This window comes from Brachionichthys hirsutus, chromosome 8, assembly GCF_040956055.1.
Source record: "Brachionichthys hirsutus isolate HB-005 chromosome 8, CSIRO-AGI_Bhir_v1, whole genome shotgun sequence".
NCBI classification, from domain to species: Eukaryota; Metazoa; Chordata; class Actinopteri; order Lophiiformes; family Brachionichthyidae; genus Brachionichthys; species Brachionichthys hirsutus.
In genome coordinates this window covers 9,283,973-9,305,189 of record NC_090904.1, presented here as the reverse complement: position 1 = coordinate 9,305,189, position 21,217 = coordinate 9,283,973, and the positions used below count along the sequence as shown (strand labels likewise).

At 48.4% G+C, this 21,217-nt stretch overlaps 1 protein-coding gene across 1 annotated transcript in view; it reads right to left on the bottom strand.

Annotated features, from left to right (window-relative positions):
• Positions 1 to 14,824: 14,824 nt before the first annotated feature.
• grm7 (glutamate metabotropic receptor 7) overlaps positions 14,825 to 21,217 on the bottom strand; it is an 85,454-nt gene continuing 79,061 nt past the window's right edge. Inside the window, exons 9-10 of the mRNA XM_068741919.1 lie at positions 18,421 to 18,667; positions 14,825 to 14,874 (exon numbers count right to left, since the gene is read on the bottom strand). Coding sequence (XP_068598020.1) covers positions 14,825 to 14,874; positions 18,421 to 18,667 — 297 coding nt within the window. The remainder of the gene's footprint in view (positions 14,875 to 18,420; positions 18,668 to 21,217) is intronic.

Genomic DNA, 21,217 nt, shown 5'->3' with positions numbered 1-21,217 from the left:
TGTCTTTTTATATTTTCAGTTTTCTACCCGAGTGCCTGAAAGAATATTGACAACTCGTTTCATCCAGCGCACACGCGCACACACACACACACACACACAGTGATTCATTCTCACTTCTGAATTGTGTTCTCCAAGGCCGTTGATGTAATCAACTCTGCAGACAGAAGCTGGAAGGTGATTGGTTGGTCGTTGCAGCAGTTTGTCACGGCAAGGTCAAAGTGTTTGTGTGTTTGTTTGTGTGTTTGTTTGTGTGTTTATGCTCCAACGTGTTTAATCTTTATGACTAAATTCATGATGAATAGAAACATTCCAGGTTTGAACCAAATTTCCTAATAAATTTTCCGGTGTTCGTTTTCACGTGTGCGTGTGTGTGTGTGTGCGTGTGTGTGTGTGTGCGTGTGTGTGTGTGTGTCCTACCGGACCCTCCGGTTTCTCCTCCTTCAGAGGTGCCGCTTTGGCCTGCAGACCCGGTCTCAGGGACTTCCTGCTCGATTGGGTCACCTGAGTCCTCCACCTGCGGCTCTAAAGGGGCGGAGCTTCTGAAAGCAAACCATTCTACTTCTAATCTAGAGCCCAGGAGGGGCCTCCACCAGAGTCCTGGGGGGTTGGGGGGGGGGGGGCGTGTGTGTGTGACTGCTTCACCTTCACCCAGCTGCTCCCTCGGCGTGTGGCTCCTCGCCACCTCCTTCTGCTCCTCCTTGAGTGGATTGCTGCATCTGCCACCGGCGCTCCTCAGCTCCTCGCCGGACACCAGGATCCCGATCTTGTCCTCCCAGCAGGATTCCCACCTTGGAGGTGAAGTTTCGTTCCACCTCTAGTTCTTCCTGCAGGCGTTTCGTGTTTTGCTTCCACCTGAGCTCAGGCTTCACTTCCTGTCCGCTTGGGTCCAGTCGTTTCATTAACACATTCATTTCCCACTGATTTTCATCATTCATGCGCTCATATTCTTCTTCTCTGTTTCCCCCACAGACGCCGGCGCTCTCCAGGTCTCCGGCGTCACCTCTGACATCAGCGATGAGCCGCCGCCGCCGCCACGCTCCAGAAGTTAAAAAGAACCGCGGGCCGCTTAGAGGAGATAAATATGGCCGCCGCCTTGTGAACGATACCTGCGTCTCTTCTCTCAGCACAAATAGCTCTGGAAGCGAAATCAATAGCAGGACGAGCCGATAACGATCCATCTGTGGAGGCCCGGTGATTGGTGCCGGGGTGTGTGTGTGTGTGTGTGTGTGTGACTGCCTCCCTTTGGGGCCCATTATGGAGGGTTCTGGTTCAGGAACGCCGCGGGCCTCTGCGGACCTCATCGACCCAGACATCCACCTGAAGCTTGAGAGCGAGCAACAGAAGAAAGCTCCTCCTCCTCCTCCCTTTCTGCTTCATCTTCTCTCAAACCCACCTCCTCTTCCTCGTCACGGCGTTCCTGCAGCTCCCTCTTTTTCCCCTTGTTCTGATGGGATTGGATTTTCCCCAAACACTCTTCTACCTCCGGTACATTTGACGTAATCGGCGTTCTTCCACGGCGGCGATCGGGAAGGCGGGGCGCCCTGATGCGAGGCGGCGTTTTGTTTCATCCGTCGGAACGTTTCAAATATTCTTCTTCCCCCCTGGAGAAACAATTACGATGCCGGTTAGTGTTTGGGAAGACATCAAGCAGCTTCCTGAGGGGTCCCCAACCTGGAAGAAGAAACAGAATTCCGACTCCTTAAAGGAACATTCCCCAAAATGAAATCATCCGCGCCGCTGAAGGAGGAGCGCTCCATCCTCCTCCAATCCCTCACCTTTGGTCGGAGGCTCAGGAAGGAGATTGCTGATCCGAGGAGCCTGAGAGGTTCCTCCGGCGGGCAGCTGGGCTCAGATTTGGAGATTAGAAGTGGAGCCTGGACATCCGGAAGGAGCTTGAAGAAAATCCGGCGCTCCTTCACGTCGAAGAGGAGCCAGCCGAGGTGGAGAGTGCGGCTGATTAGGACGCCTCCTTTGGAGGGTTTATCAGCCGTGTCCACCTGAGAGGAGACCCGAGACAGACCTACAAGGAGCCGGAGGGATTACATTATCTCATTTGGCCTCACTCCCCCCCCTGCTTAGCCCGCTGCCACGGCAACCGGATAAAAGGATGAAAACGGATGGGAAAGGAAGCCAGAGACCCAGCAGCTAACCGCGCCCTTTAATTTAAACTGCATATTTAAATGTTAAATGAGAGGAACACAAACCTGCTTCTGGTTCTGTCAGTAAACTAGACACGTCGTCTGGCACCTCGACCCCTGTTCAGAAGTAAGGGTGCCCACATGGGCCAAATCCCAGAATCTTCTTCTTCTTCTTCTGTCTCTTTGTGATTTATTACCTGAACGTGGTCTGACAAAAATAAATAATAACAAATAATAACAATAATCCATAAATATCAGAGTCCTGATCGGGTGCTTATCTTATCAATCAACAAGAATGAAAATCAGTCAACACAAACAATCCACCTTGACGTCTGCCGCCTTTGTTTGTCTGTGATTTAGTTTAGTTTTTATTTCTTCTTTAGTGCTTTCCCTAAAACGTGTTTTATCTTTCTGGCAAACAAACAGCCGCCGAGACGCTTCATTAGACGCACAAACAGTCAAACGGATGAAGAACTAATCCATCAATGCCGGAGCCACACGGAATCCTCCGGGGCCTCCTTGTCATTATCTGCTGCTGAGTGAGATAAATATTTAACGCTGATCGGAGGAGATGTCGAGTCGTAATCAAACACTCAGAGACAAACAGCAATCAAAAGGGAAAAGCGTCACAGGGAAGGTACAACTTGTCTTCTGATAAACTACTTGTGAAGATTAAAAGGTGAACTTTAAATATTTCCATGCACTGAAGTCGAAAAAACACAGAAAATAAAATTCTGGATGGATCCTGATGAATAAAAACATGAAGATTCACCTGAAGGGTCATCAGAGGAAGCTAAAAAGGATTTCAGGTGTCTGATCCATACGAAGGAGCAGAAACAGCGGATTGAGAAACACGACAGAAAGCAGGTTTCAAGGTTCGCAGCATTCACTAGTAAACTAACTCACAGCGACACAACAGAGGATCATCTTGGGCGTAGCGTCTCATCTTTGATCAGAAGTCTGACAAAAACAGTTTAGCATTACACTATTAATTAGAAAATCAACGTGGATAAATAGACGATCTTTCCATTCTCAGACAGATAATGAGCTGATAATTGATCTTTTACACCCCATGAAGGATTCCTCCCGTCCTCCCGTCCTCCCGTCCTCCCGTCCTCCTGTCTGAGCGCCGGGCGGGAGTTTCCAGCTCTTTGTCGGACGTTTGGTTTTCAGAGTCTCTCCCGGCACCTGATGGTCAATTATGTTCTGCTGGGATTGGTGCAACGAATCAATTTAGCGCGTCGCGCCGACACCGACCGGGAATAACAATGAAGGATTATTGTGACGCGCTGAGGAATTAGACGGGTGTCGAAGGTCAAACGCAAGGACGCGCCGAAGACAGAGGCGTGCCGAGGAATCGAGATGTTTCCAAACGGCGTGGTCCGTTTTAAGGAACCGGCCAAACCTCCAGCCCTCCCAGCATGCACCTGTGGGCTCCAGGCATCACTTCCCAGTATATCCATGTAACGGGGAGTGGCGAGTGAAGGTCAAAGACGAGGATGGTTGTCAAGACAACGGGATAAGTGATAAACAAACAGGAGAGGAAGCAGAAATCTGTTCCCGTCCATTTAAAGGCAGTATTTACGGACTGCACCGGATGCATCCGAGCGGATCCAAGCGGATCCGAGCGGCCTTCCGATGCTCCTCTCCCTGATTAAAGAGACAATAATGCACATCTTACAGTGGAGGTCGAGTCATTTCTCCCAGCCGGCGCCGTAGAGCAGAACCGGATCCATCTCGGCCCAGACCCAGAGGCGCGTCAGCATCCTTCCTCCTGCCGTTTATTCCTCGGCCCTCTTTTGACAGGTACATCGAGCGTTCCTGTTTTACCACCGGCGGGACGCATTCATCTCAGGGAACGACGACGCTTTCGTTTGGACCGTCCGCGGTGACGGGAGATCGGTGGCCGGCCGGGCTCAGTTTTCCTCCGGCGAAGGCAAACATGTTCCGACAAACAGCCGGAGACGATGATGGCACCAGGGAGATTACCGTCACTTAGCTCAACGCGGATGAATCATCAGTGGCTCGGTTCTGTTCTGGTTCTGATCATTAGTCTGATATTCTTTGACTTTTTTTAATGATTATTTGTGAAGGTGTTCTTGTCCTCGTCCTTCCTGGAGCGGCAGCCATCTTTTATTTGACGCCGCAGTTCGCTGTCCAACAGAAATTAGATCAATTATTTATTCTTTCTGGCCCGGGAACAAATGCCTCAGTGACCGGTACCGGGTCACGGCCCAGTGGTTGGGGACTCCTGCCCTAAAGAGACAGGACGACCTACCCTACGGGGGGGAGGGGGGGGGGGGGGGGGTCTCTCTCCTCCTCCTCCCTCAGCTCTCCCGTGGAACTGGACCCCAAGGACCAGCCGGGTCACCGGTTCCCCCCCCCCGTTAACCGTGATATTCAACATGAATCACTTCGCCTGTCAGTGGACGTGAAGCCTCCCCCTCGGTTTTATTTTCAAGGATGTTCTGTGAAGTCTGAGTCAGCGTCTTTTGGGACGGCGCCGCTAACCTTCAGACTGCCGCTTCCACGGAACGCTTAATGAAGCCCGGCCTGACCCGCTGCTCACCTCAGATTTGTGAGAAATGTTAGACGTTGGCATTTCCAAAGAAAATTTCGAGGCGTTCTTTACGTCCTCTTCTGTAATTTAGCAGAATGTCCTCCAGCTTGGATGCGCCTGCTCGGTGTGTGTGCGTGGCTGCAGAACCGTGGACGGTGTCCTGACTTGTCGCCAAGTCGCCTCCCTGCAACGAGGAAGACGAGTCGGGTAATGGCGTGAAATGTGATGAAAGCAGAACCTTCCCCTCGCCGCCGATTTAAACAAGTCGTCTCCGAACACACTAGAGCGAAGAAAACCCCCAAAAGAGGAGGAAGATGACGGAAAAGAGCTTCCTCAGCTGTCAGAGGAAGAGTTGGGGCAGATTTTATCTTTGGGTGTCTTTGTTGCCTCTATAAAGGGCAGAAGATGTCCTTCAGGCATTTGGACAAGGCTTTTTCACCCATTTAAGAATGTCCCTGCAGCTATTAGGCGGTTCTGATTGGCTGAATGGTTGACAGAAACGCCACGGCAGCGCTGGAGAGCGCTGGAGGAGGAGGCGTCCAGGGAGAGGGAGGTTCAGATCCCAAACTGACTGGGAAAGTCTCCCAATCTCAGACACGGACACTGAAAGTGGACAATAATTGACGACTGATTGGCGACATGGAGGCCTCCTAAATAAACGGATCGTTTGTTACGGATCAACACCAACAAACGATCAGAATCCCAGCAGGGTGATCAATAAATGCTTCCTGCTGCTTTGTCTTCCCGTCACGCAGCTTAAACATTTAGTCCTTACCGTCCGGTCTTCAGTGTTTCCTAAAACCCCGCCCTGTTTGCTCATCAACCCGGAATCTTTGTGCTTTCCGTGAATAACATGAGACAGTTTTCCTCCACCAGGCGGAAGTGAAACTCTGAGCAAGAGGAAAAGTTTATCATGGAAGATTTCCCATGAGCTTCCAGAGTTCACCTGCAGCATAAATGATGCAGCTTCTCCGTCCTTTGCATCTTTGCTCTTACTCAGCAGCGCTCTTTGTCTCTGCAGTCAGAACGAACTTTCACAGCTTCATTCCTCCGGATGGGAGAAGAGCCGGGAATGTCCATCACTTCCAACATGCATTATTGAGCCATAAGTTATTCCCTGAATCCGAATGCACCTGCTTGCGTTGTTCCTTCTCTAAACCCTTTTCGATGCTCTTAAATGCGGTGAAGCTGCACCTCTAAGGGTAATTCTGACTCATGTCAGGCTGGAACTCGATACCGTGTTACGCCTGCCCGCTTGCTCCACCTTCAAAAGGATTTTTAGATCAGAAAAACGGTCAAATAAAGTTTTAAATCCACGGCTAAAATAAAAACGATTTATTTATTATTTAGACTCCACAAAGAGTTTGGATTTGCAGCTTCTTCTGATGTGCTGCTCTGCAAAATTCTGAAAACCTGCCAAACACCATTGTGATGCGATGGAGTGCCGTTTCCATAGCGATGCTTCTGTGCCGTGATGTCATAGATATTTGGAGCGTCGGAAAATACGAAGGGTTATTGTGATTTGTTACATTCTACAGCTGCATAGACTGTGATGTCCAACCAGCGTCCTGTACCTACACTCACCTCCTCACCTCCTCACCCTCTCCTCCTTCCATCTCTCAGCTGCTGACTCCTCCCTTTGCCTAGAGGAAGATTCCTGAGGCTACAACCGCCTCTGGATTCAGTTTCTTCCTTCCTGTCTGTATCGGAAGTCAGATCAACTGCATGATGTCACATCCAGTAAAGTCAGACGGTCCCGAGGGAGACGGGGTCAACATCACCTCGTAGTCGCTGTCCTTCGTCAAACCAAAGGGATCCGACACAGTGAGACTTGGGAGGGAGCGTGAGGAAGAGGAGGAAGTAGACAACAGGAACATCAGCCACAGACTGAGCAGCTTCCTGTTAGCTCATCGGACCTCCTGCCCCGCCCTGAGCTCCAGACCGCGCCGCCTTTAAAACAGCGATCCAATCACAACGTTTTATCACCCAAACCTGAAGGAGGCGTCCGACCTAAATGTTTTCAGCTGCGGCGTGAGAAGGTTCCGGTTCACGGGTTCCTTTAGTGAGCTAACGGAGCGGATGAAGACCATTTCACACTTGGCTGGCGTTTAGATGCTGCTGGTCGTTACGTTCGCTCCCTCCCAATCAGGTGCTAATGATCCCCGGTGCCGGAGACCTGGAGACCCGACCAAACGGAAGGATCTCGACAAAGGCTCGGTCAACATGCAGACGTGGGCGGTTTACGGATCTGCAGTAAGAATCCTCTCAGAGTCATCCTCTTGGTTCTTTATCTGGATGGGCCTTCCCAGGAACGCCCAGAACCCAGAACCCAGAACCCAGAACCCAGGCAGCTCCTTCCGAGCGCAGAAACCCAGACTGACGGGCGTGAGACGGAGATAAAACTCATCTGAGGCGGGAAGGAAACGCCGGGAGGGGAGGAACGGCGTGTTTTCATCTGCGGGGAAACGATGTCAAACGCTGTTGTCTGATCCCGGATCGGTCCCGTCAGTTCATCCGACAGCAGCTCCTGCTCCTCCTGCGCCTCCTGCTCCTCCTTTAATCCCGTTTTCAAAGCTCGCCGTTAAAACAAGTACCAAAGAAACAGAAATCCTATCTTGTGAAACGCCTCTTAACGTCGCCATCAACTGAAGGCATCGTTCAATGAGCTTTAATGTAAAGTCATCAGGAACAGTTTCACATTTAAAAAGGAAAACATCCGTGATTTTTCCATTCTTCTCCCTAAATGTGGAAAGAATTCCATCCATCCATCCATTTTCTTGTAGACGAGACGATCGCCTCTTGTCCGACCGCGTCTGCTGGTATTACATCGTTTGTCCACGTCCATTAATTCTGTCAAATCTTTAGTTTCAAGCAGAAATGGACGGATTTTCTCATCTTCCTGGGAGGGGGGGGGGGGCTCTTCCAGGACGACCGACGTCCATCTTGGCGTGAAGCGAGTGTCCGGCAACTCTAACGGCGGTTTACTTCTCGGAACTTCTGTTTGACCGGGTCAGTCTCGTTTTGGGATGTCGCTGCTGATTTTCGCTCTGCCCACTGGAGGCTGGTTAAATCCGTTTGAAGGACACTTCTCTCCTCCTCATCCGGCTCCTGCAGGAGGCCTTCAGCTCCTCTCCATCCCGTCCGGCTCCTGCAGGAGGATTTCAGCTCCTCTCCATCCCGCCCGGCTCCTGCAGGAAGCTTTCAGCTCCTCTCCATCCTGTCCGGCTCCTGCAGGAGGATTTCAGCTCCTCTCCATCCCGCCCGGCTCCTGCAGGAAGCTTTCAGCTCCTCTCCATCCTGTCCGGCTCCTGCAGGAGGATTTCAGCTCCTCTCCATCCCGTCCGGCTCCTGCAGGAGGATTTCAGCTCCTCTCCATCCCGTCCGGATTCTGCAGGAGGCTTTCAGCTCCTCTCCATCCCGTCCGGCTCCTGCAGGAAGCTTTCAGCTCCTCTCCATCCCGTCCGGCTCCTGCAGGAGGATTTCAGCTCCTCTCCATCCCGTCCGGCTCCTGCAGGAGGATTTCAGCTCCTCTCCATCCCGCCCGGCTCCTGCAGGAAGCTTTCAGCTCCTCTCCATCCCGTCCGGCTCCTGCAGGAGGCTTTCAGCTTCTCTCCCTCTTAAACTCCAGCGTTTAAAAACGTAAACATGTCAAACGACTGATCTACTTCTCAAACTGCTGCAGGTCCTCCTCCACCTCCCTCCTCCCTGCAGACAGACGGGAGGAGGGCCGGGTTAATGACTTGCTTGGCGCTGGACGTTTTAAATTGGTTTCCATTGACACCTGCTATCTCTGGGCAGATAGCAGAGAGGACCTCATCAAGCATGAAGACGGCGAGCCGAGTCGCCCACCAGAGCGACGGCTTCCATTCCTGACGCACGCCGCCTTTGTTGTTGTCATTTCAGATCCGCGGGGTTTGTCCCTCCTGCCGTGATGACGCCGCATTCAGGTTCACCGCCGGACCGCCGCCCCTGCTGCCTCATTTCCATTCACACTTTTTAATTGCCATGTCATGAAGGCGGTCTCATTTCAAATTAAACATTGAAATATAGAAATATTTGTCACTATCTGGCTTTTTTTTCGTCAGAAAGGGAAGATACTCCGGTCGAGGGCAGCAGGAAACGCTCCGGATATCTGCTCCGGGAGAAAAAAGGAAGCTTTAGAGTCTCATTACAGAGAAAAAAAATATGCAAATAATATCTATTTGTGCATGAAAAATGCATCCGATTTATTATATTACACTGATCCGCAGGGATTGCTTTCTATAAAGAATACTTTATTTATTTATGTTCTGGACATCACAATGATCGTTACTATAATTAGGATTTATAATGATCTCATTTGAGGACATCGTGTTTCTCTGTGTGAGACTTTGGTGACATCATGACCTAATCTTTAGGGAATGCATTTCAGAACATCCAGACTTCTCCGCCCGGCGTTGTTAATCCCATCCTGCATACAGGGAATACTCCAACTTCCTTAATTGCACCAGTCGTCAATCTTTTCATCACATCTTACTCATTTGCTCTTAAGCCGTGAGAGAGACTCGAGGGAACGAGACGTTATCTGCGTCTCGATTCAGACGCTGCACCCTTCCAAAGCAGCGTTTGAAAGTGTGACGTGTCTTGAACGCATCACACGGGTCTGCTCCATTTCTGAAGCTGGCTCAAAAGCCACTTTTTTCCCCCAAGCAATTTCAAGGTTTCCCCGTTTCGTTGTTCCTCAGACCAGGAATAAACGCGGCCGAACTTCCGTGACGGCGGACCGGTGACCTGAAAATGAAGGACCGATCAGAATAAGGGAAGTGGGAGGTTCCTTTCTTGACAGATACCCTGTTTCCTTTTGATCTTATTTTGAAAATCCCACCAGAGAGGAAGTCAGTGAGTGACTGGTGATGATCAACAGCCATCCAGTCAGTTTGGATTCCGGCTGTTTCCCACAGATTCCCTGGTGATAGAAGAACTGGACGGGAAGAACCTTCATTCTCTTCAGGGCTCATTAAAATCACTCAGGCTGTGGTTGAGTTGGAAAATAAGTCACGAGGTTAAAGGTCATGTTGTTGTGTAATACTAGAGGAAGTAATCAGATTACCATCTGAGCAAAGGGCTCTGATATTACTATTGAACAACCGACTGACGGACGGACAGAAAGATTGAAAACATAAAAGTGTTGGGAGGTGAAGAACGGAGAGGAAGGATATTACAGCTGGGAATAAAAGTAATCGTTTTGTGTTAAATTAAAACTGATTCAAGATTTTCTCGTGATTCTCTCACTGAACAATAATTAATCCCCCCCCCCCCCCCCTCCCATTGAATCCCCTGGAAATAATGAAGAGCAGGATTATCATCCTCAGCGCCTCCTCGGCTGTCGCCGAGCCTCTTTCTAAGAGATAGATAGAGAATGTGTGCGTGTGTGTGTGTGTGTGGGGGGGGGGATTCTAACCTTCGGTGTCCAATTAGATTAGTCGCCACCAAACCAATTAGCTTTTATGGGAGGGAGGATGAGACGCCAGCGGTGGAATCGGAGCTCCGATGTCCCACAGCAGGAAAACACGCTGACGAAGCTCTTCAGAATCCAGCGCGGTGGAAAATCCCGTCTTTGTTCCGTGGAATAATAAGAGAAGAAACGTTTGGAACAATCCTGAATTAATGTGATTAAAGTCTGTAATTCATTAAAAACAAAAAATAGTTTCATGCTGAAGAAAAATCTGCCTGGAAACATCAGAAAACGACAACAGTAACGGCAACGACAACAACGACAACAACCTCCAGGGTTCTAACGCTCCGGAGGAAAAAAGGTCTTTTGAGTTCGTTTGTCTGATTATTCAAGTAAACTCGATTATTGATTGATTGATTACTGAGAGGATGTGAATCATGCGTTCAGGTGTTCACACCCGTAGCATCTCCACCTTTGATTGGTTGATCTACTGAATAACGTTTGACTGTCTGAACCTCTTCCTCGGCCAGCGATGAAGAACTCTTTCATGGAGCTGTTTATTCCGCGATGAGGCGTGACCTCTTCCTTCCATCCGGTCGCCGTTGACTTTCCTTTAACTCGTCCGTCCCTGAAGTCGATCGACCCAGACACTCGTTTCAGGCACGCTCGCTGGATGGATGGACGCCGTCGTCGTAGTTACCGGGACATTCACTCTGCCGCTGACAGCAATTCCCTCCTCCTTGTTCATTTTGTCCACCGAGCGGCTTTAGACGAATGCCTCCAATGATTAATGACAGCACGCCGCTCGGTGCGTCGCCGAGGCATTGGCACGCCATCATCGGATGATGGGGGCGAACAAGGTCGGGGATTCGGTCTCGCCGTCCCGGAGAGGGAGTGAGGAGTTTAAAGTGGCATTAATAATAGAAGAAACAGGAAGTTTGAGAATCGGGAGAAGCAGAAGGTTTGTGCAAAACGATTAGTGACATCATTAAAACTACAGGCCACGCCCTAAGAAGAAATCCTGTCATGTGATTGGCCGTTTTCTTTGCGACGATGCTACCGCATCACCGTAGAAGATCGTCATAGCAGCGAAGCGTGAAACTGCCAGGGAGGCGTCATCAATGTGCTGTGTGGGTAGGACTGGGGGGTGCGTGCCATTGGTTACCCTTTGACCAATCAGTAATCTCCAATGTTTCGCGTGACCTTTTGACCCCTTCTCAGCTGAGGCTGGTCGGTTAGAGGCGGAGCCACGTGGTGGAAAAGCATCCTTTTGTCTGACAAATATTCCTCCCTACAAAATGAACGTTCTGCTGATTTCATCCTTTCATTTGTTTCAGGGCAACATTTTCAACAAACTAAAATAAATAAATAGTTATATTAGCGGCTGTGACGGTTCAGACACGGCCAAAGTGAAATCGTAGATTTATGTTCATCGCCACTGATGCAAGGTGAACAAAGTGTGGACATCCTGTTAGCATTAATGAAGGGAGCCTGCATTTGTTAAATTCTCGGTACATTTGACTTGGAACGTTCTGCTCCTCTTTCCACCTCTGACCGCCGGAGATAAAGGATAAGTCTCGGCCTCGGAATCCAGCCGTTTGGCCGCCGGCCAGAGCGAGGGTGCAGGAGAGGGCAACGCGGATAAACCCCTCGGCACATTCATTACGCTCTGAAACCACGTCTTATCGCATCGTCGGAATAACGATTTTGTAACTAGGGGAAAGGACAAACCCAGACGGAGCCTCTCTGAGTCGAGCTCCGCGATCCAGGATTCGCTTTCATTGATGAGATTTAAGAAAAACAAAGTTCTCAGGAATTGAGATGGAGTGGCTCATTTTCTGAAATTTGCTTCATGCGCTTCAGACGTTTTCAATATTTTTCAGGTTCCGACAGAAGCCGTTTTGAATCTCAAATAGAAAGAGAATATTGTGTTATTAGTTTTACTAAATGTTTTATGCGTGGCAGGAAACAAGATGTATCACGAGTCTCTACAGGCTCTCACTAAAAAACAGCGCTCAACCCCGTTTGGCTGCAGGGCTAATGACATCACGGATCCCGCAACCTATAACTGATCCGACCCGGTCGGATGGTACCAGAGTTACCTTTAGTCACATTAAAGGCTGCAGCTTGTGGATCACGCTGTCCATCACGCTAGCAGCTACCGTGAGGCAGGAGTAATACAGGAGCAGGAGGAGCAGCTGCTCTTTAAAATGTCAGTTGATCTCAGAAATGATGGAAACTAAATCAGCGTTCCTGATCTGCTTCCTGATGGAAAATGTCCATCAGTGAATTTAGTGACGGAGAAGCTTTTCAAACCAACTGCAGACGGCCGCAATGCATTCTGGGACGCAAACACAATCCACACGCACTTTATCGACAAGAACAAACAGATCAAGCTCCACCCCTCTGGGATTTATTTATAAAAAATAACCAAATGTTTTATTTCATGTTGAGACATTCTTGGACGACACCACAGAAGAGTTGCATGAGTGGCCTAATGGAAACGTCTCCCACGACGTCGGCACAGAAGCAGCAACATGAAAATACCGATTACAAACAGTAGAAAACATACATGCTCCATTTCATTTGTGTTTATTTATATATATATATATATATATATATATTTCATCTTTTTTCTTCATTTCCCATAATTTACAGGAAACGTAGAAACCGGTCAAAGCCATATTCTTCCGTGTGAGAACGAATGGGTGGCGATCGACGGCAAAGGAACGGACATGAAACCGAAGACGGTACAGCTCAGCGCGGACGGCGAGGTCGACGCGTCGGAGGACGTTTTTTTTTTTTTTTCAGATTCTGTTTCAACATTGAACACATCAGGCATGCATTGCCAACCTCGACATCGACACCTTATGTCGTATCAGCGAGTCCACGTAGAACGGGTGGACCGAAGAGGCTCTTTTAAAGTCGGCTACAACACGGTTAAAGATCATCATCATCATCGTCGTCATCATCAAACACCTACAAAACACTGGGGAAGTCATCATGAGAAGGATCACACGTGTTGGGATGGGAATGTTTTCAACATGGGACTACAAACATGGCAACAGTTTAAAGGAAACGGCCTTTCAAACACACCTGTTTTTTTTTATTTTACTTCGCGTCTGCGGTCGGCTGAGGAATCTGATTTTTACCGATGTGCATTCTGAACAGGAAGCTCATAGCCAATAGATCTGGATCCCAATCACACGATCAGAACACCACAAATCCTCACAAACACATCCCCAACATAGCAAAACGCCTCCTCTGTGCCAGGTGACTCATGCAGGTGAAGCTACAGGTGCATGCAGTCACAGTGAAGGATGCTTGAGAGTCCTGTGTTTAAACACCACAAAATACATCCATGGATCCAGACCCCCAAACCCCCTGATTTCTACACTCAGTGTGATTTTCTGTGGACATATTTTTGTGTGGATTAAACAAGCATCCACTTCCAAATGAAAGGAAACACACTTTAGAACCGTGGAACTTGCCTGAGAATCTGGACGGAGCAAATCCAGAGTTAATCCAAAAGCCATGGCTGCAACAACACAATGCTAACAGAAGACATGGCAGCATGCTGCCTCTGTGTCCCCAAGGAACTATGGGAACTGTAGTTTTTTAAAACTTTATTCTGGGGACTGTAGTTTTTTTTTTTTTTTTACTTTGGCATGCTGAACTGAAGTTTTTGTTAAACTGTATTTTGGGGACTGTAGTTTTTGTTTTTACTTTAGTATGGGAGATGTAGTTTTTGTTACTTTATTATGGGAGCTGTAGTTTTTGTCACTTTATTATGGGAGCTGTAGTTTTTGTCACTTTATTATGGGAGCTGTAGTTTTTGTCACTTTATGGGGACTAGTTTAACCTTAGATTAGAATCCACAGAGGCGATAAACTGTTGCCTTAAACTCTTGTGTCTCTTGTAATATGTGCTCTTGGATTTTCCGCTCATGCTGTAGGTCGGATGTCAGGATTATTCTGCCAGTCAGCATTTTAGCTGCAAAAATCAGATTCCAGGCGGCAGCGTGACCAAAGCTCTGGAGATCTCCAAGCGAGGAATATGGCTTCAATAAAAAAGCTAAACAATGTGCATCCAAGAAGCAAGAGCAAAAGAGATTAACTGTCATAGAAATAGCACAACAACTGAAGGAGGCCAACGTATAAGCAATAAGGAGCTACACACGGTGACACATTAAAGGACGGGAGGAGGCGCCGCCGGGGATGAAGGTCACGCCGGGTCGAGGCGGCGTCTTCGTTTGACATCATCAGCAGAGGTGCAGCGCGAAGCCGCCAGAGCTCTGCTCCTCAATCCGGAGGCTCCAACATGTCGGCCGACGCTTCCTGTTTGTTCCCTGCACCACCCTCATCATCTTCATCATCATCATCCTCGTCCCCCTCAACAAAAAAAAGTGTTATTTGTTTTCGTCCTAACGTCCCCATGTCTTTTTTTTTTTAAACACGTCTTCTCGCCTCTCTTTGACGTTGTGAGCATTTGCGTGCCCAAAGGAATGACCCACAATCCTTTGCTTCCGCGTCTGAAAGTCTGCGGTGGGCCATGGAGCACGTTAAAGAAATCAACTAAACGTCAAAAGAGAAAAAAGACATTCTTCTGTCCTCTTTCTGGTTTGCAGCCAGCAGGGCAGGAGACCAGACATCACTCTCTCCCCCCTCGTCTGTCTCTGATGGAGGGACGCTATTAGATCACAAGGTCCTTGTAACTCACGGATTTCTTCTTCTCTGCTGGACCTGGAAAAGAGAAAGAGGACAAACGTCATCCTCGGTTCTGTGTGGCTGTTGTTTGGGTGAAGGTTGAGCGTTACGATCCAGGTGAGGAGGGATTCATTTACCCCCAAGTTGATCAGCGGAGGTTTGAATTATGAACTCTCAGGATTGTGCACCTTGGCGTCTTTTAGATGGCCGGAGACAACCACAGCTTTTATTCTTCTCTAAAGTGAGGTCAGGGGTTGAGAGGTCATAACTCAGACGTGGAAACGTGCAGCAAACACAGACGTGATTCTGTTTCCTGTTGCTGCAGATCTGAACCCCACATTGACAAATGTTAAAATGACACCGGGCCAACAGTCACTCCTCAAAATGAAGGAATCATCACTTAAATCCACGCCTGGACCTCTTTTAAGAAGCTCCGCCAAGAGACAATTCTCTCGTTTCCAGCCAAACAACACTGAAAAGGTTTTCATTTAAATTCTCTATGGCCTTTTTTTCTTTTCTTTTTTTTTACAGTGTAAGGGATTGGGTGAAATTAAGAGTAATTGATCATTTATTCCAAACCTACTTTCAATCAAAATACAGAGGCCTGCTGTGATTGGGTCGTCTCTTTGAAGGAACCGCCCACCTGAGCACCAAAATACCTCAACCTGGGAAAGAGAATTCCGAGGTTAAGTCCACAGATATTAAAGGGAGAGATAGAACAGGTGTCATCTGTTCCCTTGAGTTAAGACCACCTCCCTATCTGCCCCCTGCAGCTGCACCACCTCCTCCTCCTCCCCTGTCCTGACAACCACTTGGTCCTCATATGACGAATGGCTTAAAGCCAAAAGCCCATCATCAATCATTCCAGGAATATAAAGGAGAAAATGCCATAATATGCATATTAAGCCCGGGAGCGTGACGCACCTCCCGGGCTCTGCCATCGTGTGTTCTGCTCCGGTTCTGAAGTCCTGACGGAGAGACTGGAGCGGGTTAACTGCCAATGTAAACAGGTTTTTATGACGGTGCTTTACAACACAGATGTTCCACCTCTGCTGAGAGCCTTGGATTCAGTCGATAAGGAACCGTTTTCTGTTCCGCCGAAAACAGGTGAAAACAAATCAATGAAGGAAGTTCAGATCTTTCTGAAGACAAATTCCATTTTAATTCTACTTTTATCAATTTATTTCTATTTAACTTATGGTGGATGACATTTTTCTGGACTGTTGAGTTGCTTTTCAAGTGTCTTAAACACAGAGGACCCCCCCCCCCCGGATCCAAAAAAAAGCAGACAGAATCTTTAGAATAAATGGGATCAAGATGAGAGAAGCGGCGTCAGATGGAGGTTTTAGATAGGAACGTCTCGAGCTGATACCCGGGGGGCGATGTCGAGGAAGAGCGTGAGATTTGTGAGGCTTCTTCTGTGAGTTTTAAGCGCTACACAGGAGTGTCTTCTATAAGGGGCGGGCTTCTGGACGTTTGAGGGTAAAATTAGAGCGACAGGATCTTTGAAGAGTGACTGAAGCCAGAAATGAGAGAATCAGGAGGAAGAGACGACCACGATGCACAGAAGAAGAGATGAAACCGGCGACACATACAGTGGGTTCATCACAGTGTGGTGAGGCGGGCGAGGCAGGATGGGGGACAACGGCAGCAGGTGAGGGGTGGCGAGAGAGTGAGACTGAACATTTAAAAGAGAAGAGAATCCAGTAAACCAGAGGCTGAACGAGTGAATGCAGCAGAAAGAGAGAAACTGGGTGAGAAATGAGGAGGAGTCACGTGACCGGATTGACCCGGGCACACAGATCGCTCTCTTTCTCCCCTAATCCTCCAACCTCCAGGAGAAGCTGATGAAGGTGAGGACAGAAGAAGAAGAACATTCAGAAGCTCTTACCTCAGATAAATTACAAAATTAGCCTGTCAGGGGAGAAAAACATCATTTGGTGAGCGATCCCTCGGAGCTCCACAGGGAGATGACATCACACTGATGTCATCAACACCTTCCATTTCTTCTTCAACACACACGACGCTTTTAGAATGGGCCAGCTGATGTCCGAGAACATGACATGCAATGTCCTGAATGTAAAGAAAATGTTTTTGCATGCTCCGTGCATGACGTGGCGAGATATGATGAGCATGGACACGATGAAAAGCTCAACACCATCAGGACGTGACCTTTTTTTGACCTCTCTGTGCGGGGTTCCCATGACGATCTGAACCGACCTGGTATCTGAGAAAGTCCTGGTTTATTGTCCGTGTGACATTTTTTAATAAAGTGAGAGTTGAAGCCCCGCCTGCAGTTTAAAGCGCGGCGAGGATTCTGATGCTGTTTAAAACACCCGCCGACGTGAGAACCGATCCAATCCTCTAATCCCTTAATGGTCGCTGCCGTTTTAGGCTGCGCTGGTAAAGACACGAGGACAGAGGGGGATGCGGCGAGGTGGGCGGCGCAGACCCGAAATCCAGGTTTTCTTAGATAAGAAACACGCCGTCGTGTTCGAGACCAAAAAGGAAGGGCGAGTGGAAAAATCTGCAACCGAAGAGATGCTAATAATCCGGTTAACACACAAGAAGCACGTCCACATGTCAGGATTAGCGATTGGTGGATAACCCAAATTAGCGCGCACACATAATCTCCCACCCACCACGCAGCTTGTGTGATTTATAAGCCCCGCCCACATAAACACATTAATATTTTAATGTCTGAAAAAGTTAATTCAGTGCGTTTTATTGCCTTCATGAGATGAGTGTAAAATAAACCGAAATAAGAAACCGGCCAATCAGCACGCAGCGGGCAGCAGGTGCTTCAGCTTCTGTGTTTGGAGACGGCCTTTTTTCTAGAAGACATCTTGTTTATGCTTCCGTTTTACGACATGAGGTCATGCATGAATCAAACAAACATGGAAGGAACAGTTTGACATGTTGGAAGGCGACTCCATCTCGCTGTGATTATTCAGGTGGAGTTCATTCTCACGCCTCTTTGCTATGAAGGTACGCTAATAGCTAATAGCGTAGCTTTGAAGAGGCTCACCCGGGTCTGTCCAAAGTGACAAAACCCACCGAGCAGCAGCTCCCAGATTTAAATTTATCTTTTGTGCAGAAGTTTCCCAGCATGCCAAACTTAAAGCATCATCCCTCAGCTGTTCTCACTGGCCCCGCCCCCCCCGGTCCTACATACGGCCGCTTTAATGCGTTCTGAGTATGGCTGCCAGTGACAAGGAGCTGACAGGTGTGGGATCTATAGCGTTGTATTTTGGTAAATTACACAGTAAGGCCTCGGTAGCATAGAAATCAGTAGCATCCTTCAAACATCGGCCACATTGGAATCCAGCAGGTCCAGCGGCAGAATCAGAATGTATGGTTGGGTGGGTAAAATAATAACATGCTTTATTAAGCTGCAATTGATTTCCGGTCCAGATCTACAGCTCATTTAGTTTCTGTCTGTGAGCGTCTGCAGGAACGCTGGAGAGCTCATATCCAACGCTTCAGACGTTCATTTCATTTCATTCCGTGCTCCTGAGGAGAACCGCCGCTCGGACTGACGTCAGGACAGATGCTGTCGGTCGGGCTTCGGTCAGAACTTACTGTTCGGGTCGACGTTCTCGCACAGCTCCGTCTTGACCTCGCCATTGGGCCTTTCGCTGGCCTTGTGGGCGAGTCGGGACGACATGGTGGCGGCGGTGGCGACGGCTTTGAAGGAGCGTTTCCTCTTCTGCACGTTGAGCTCCGGGTGGAAGATGATGACGTAGACTTTGGGCACGTAGAGCATTCCGAGGGCGACGGACGCACTCAGGTTCATGGATACGGTGAGGGTGGTGGTCTGGATGTACAGCTGGGGGGGGGGGGGGGGGGGGAGAGAATGTTCACGGCTTTAGACACAAAGATAACATTGCAAAGCAGCGCAGGGTTATGAAGACTTTAACACACTAGAAGAGCACTCAGAGAGCACAGACCTCCACCAAGCAGCTCGTTCCCCTCATTACTGGATTCACATGGTGATCTGGATCAGCACGAAAATGTTCTAGATTGTTCTTGGTATCTTTATACACCAACCATGAAAAGTCAAAGTGAATCAGAGTTGATGTGTATTTTTAACTGATTCTTGAATCCATAAATGGGTTTTAATGTTAAAATGTAATATTTGATCCTGACCTCATTCTAGATCAGAACCAGAAGACATGTTTCATGATGGTTCATATCGGACCCCTTTATGACTGGGATGTTTGAATGCAGATTTTACAAGATAGGATTTTAAAAAAAGCCTCCATTATAAGTAAATGGGGAAATCTGGATTTTTTTTGGTATCCAGACGGCTATCCGGATCACTCTCAGAATTTAATGGGATCAAATTTAGACCAAGACCCACCCAGAAGTTTTTCCACAATCAAGCTAACAAACAAACAAACAAACGCCGATAAAAACAGAACCTCCTTGTCTGAGGTAAAACACAATCAAGACAAAAAGCAACACAGAGGAAACTCCAGACTGATCAATAATCTATAAAGGGTTCAGCTCCTCCTGATCTGATCAGGTGTGATCGGAGGAGAGCAGCGTGTGTTTGTTTGAGCAGACTCTGCCCCGCCCCTCACCTGGAGGGATACCTGAATACAGAGACGCCATCGCCTCTGGCTGCAGATCTGTGCTGCCGTCACAAAGCGTCGCTCTGCAACATCCAGACTGGAGACGCAGAGCGGCGCCGCCGTCGCCATCACGCCGCTCCCTACCTCTCAGTTCAACCTGTAACCATGGAAACAACTCCACCACATAAAGACTGACGGTCCCACAAAGGGCGCCACTTCATTATTTGTTTGTTTTGTATGGAAAATTGGGTGAAAAAAATACCAGATGATAATCTAATCTGCCCTGTGTGACACCAGCCGCCAGTATGAGCCCAAGTCCAACCTGTAACCATGGAAACAGAAAAAAGATAAAAGAAACCACTGCTTCTCCTTCATTTAGTAAAAATGCAGCAGAACTCTGTCCCGCCCCGTCTTCCTCCGGCCGTCCCATTGGACACCTTTGTTCAGTAATAACAACGAATAATGATTAAAGTTTTACCCAAACAGCTGATCCTCATGAAGCTGCCGAGGTCACGCGTTAGCCTGCTCTGGCTAACGGCCGCCTGCCGGCTTCACGACTCATTTAACAGTCTTCTAATGTCTTCATAGGCTCTTATATGAAGCGCCGAACTGACTCATCCCATCCGGGCAGAACCTCCTGACGGCACCACGGATCACTAAGCCAGAGGTGACTGCTGGTTCGAGGCCCAGGAAGACAAACGCTGGAGGAGTCAAGCGTCTTCTGACTGATAACCGTCCGCTCTGTTAGCTCCATTCCAGTTAGCGTGTAATCCGATTACATGGTGGAGCAGAGCCGCGTGTTCATTATGTGAGTCACATTAGATCCTGCGCATAGAAGATTCTCTCTGGATGAAGAATCACAGCCAAGAAAACAGAAAGTGACCTATTTAATATTAAAATACTGATCTGAATGAATGCACTGAACGAGGGCTTGTTTGTATTACTTATTATACATATGTATATATATATATATCATTATCTGATATTCATTATTCATTATATCAGATCAAAGTGGGCGGCGACAGAATGAAATATCGACAGCTGCATTTTGAAACTTTGTACGGTGACAGCTTTTCCTACAACCTATCAAAAAAACCACAACAAAGATGGAACTTTTGGGAACTCAATCTTTAAATCAGATCATTACTATCGATGTTCACATCTGTCCTCCTCTCGGCTCCGTCTGTGCAGCGGCGATAGGAATCATTTCACAGCTTAGGAAAGCTGATAAGAGGATTAAACTCCTCGTCCTAAAAACAGAAGTCATGTTTCACCCGTTTGAAGTTTCCTGTCGGAAACGACTTCCTGCCCCGCGATGCACAGTTGTCTCTGTGGATTAGGATTGGCTGCTTTGTCTAATCCGTGTGCATGACGTGTTCCTGATGTCTTCAGAGATGTGTGACGGGATAAAGAGGCTTCTTTGACCCATTTGTTCACCTCTTGTAGTGCAGATGCTGCGTTTAACATTCCAGCTGCTCTTCCCGGGACCGGAGAAAATCCAGCAGCGCCGTGGAGGTGCAGCCGAGCGTCTCCGTGAAGCTGAGCTGGATTTCATTTCTGTATTTCACAGCTCAGTGAGTTGTGGCTGCTGGTCGGAGCGTCTGCCGCGACCATGTTGGATGCATTTACATAAATGAACCTGTGTTCAGTGACCGGGATACGCTCAGCGGAAGACGGTTTGTTATCCCCCCCCCCCCCCCCCCCCCGCACACGAGGGTCGTCTGCGGGTCAAGGACTACGAGGAAGAATATATTTCAACGAATGAAATGGAAATTATCATCAGGAGAGACAAATGATGTCTG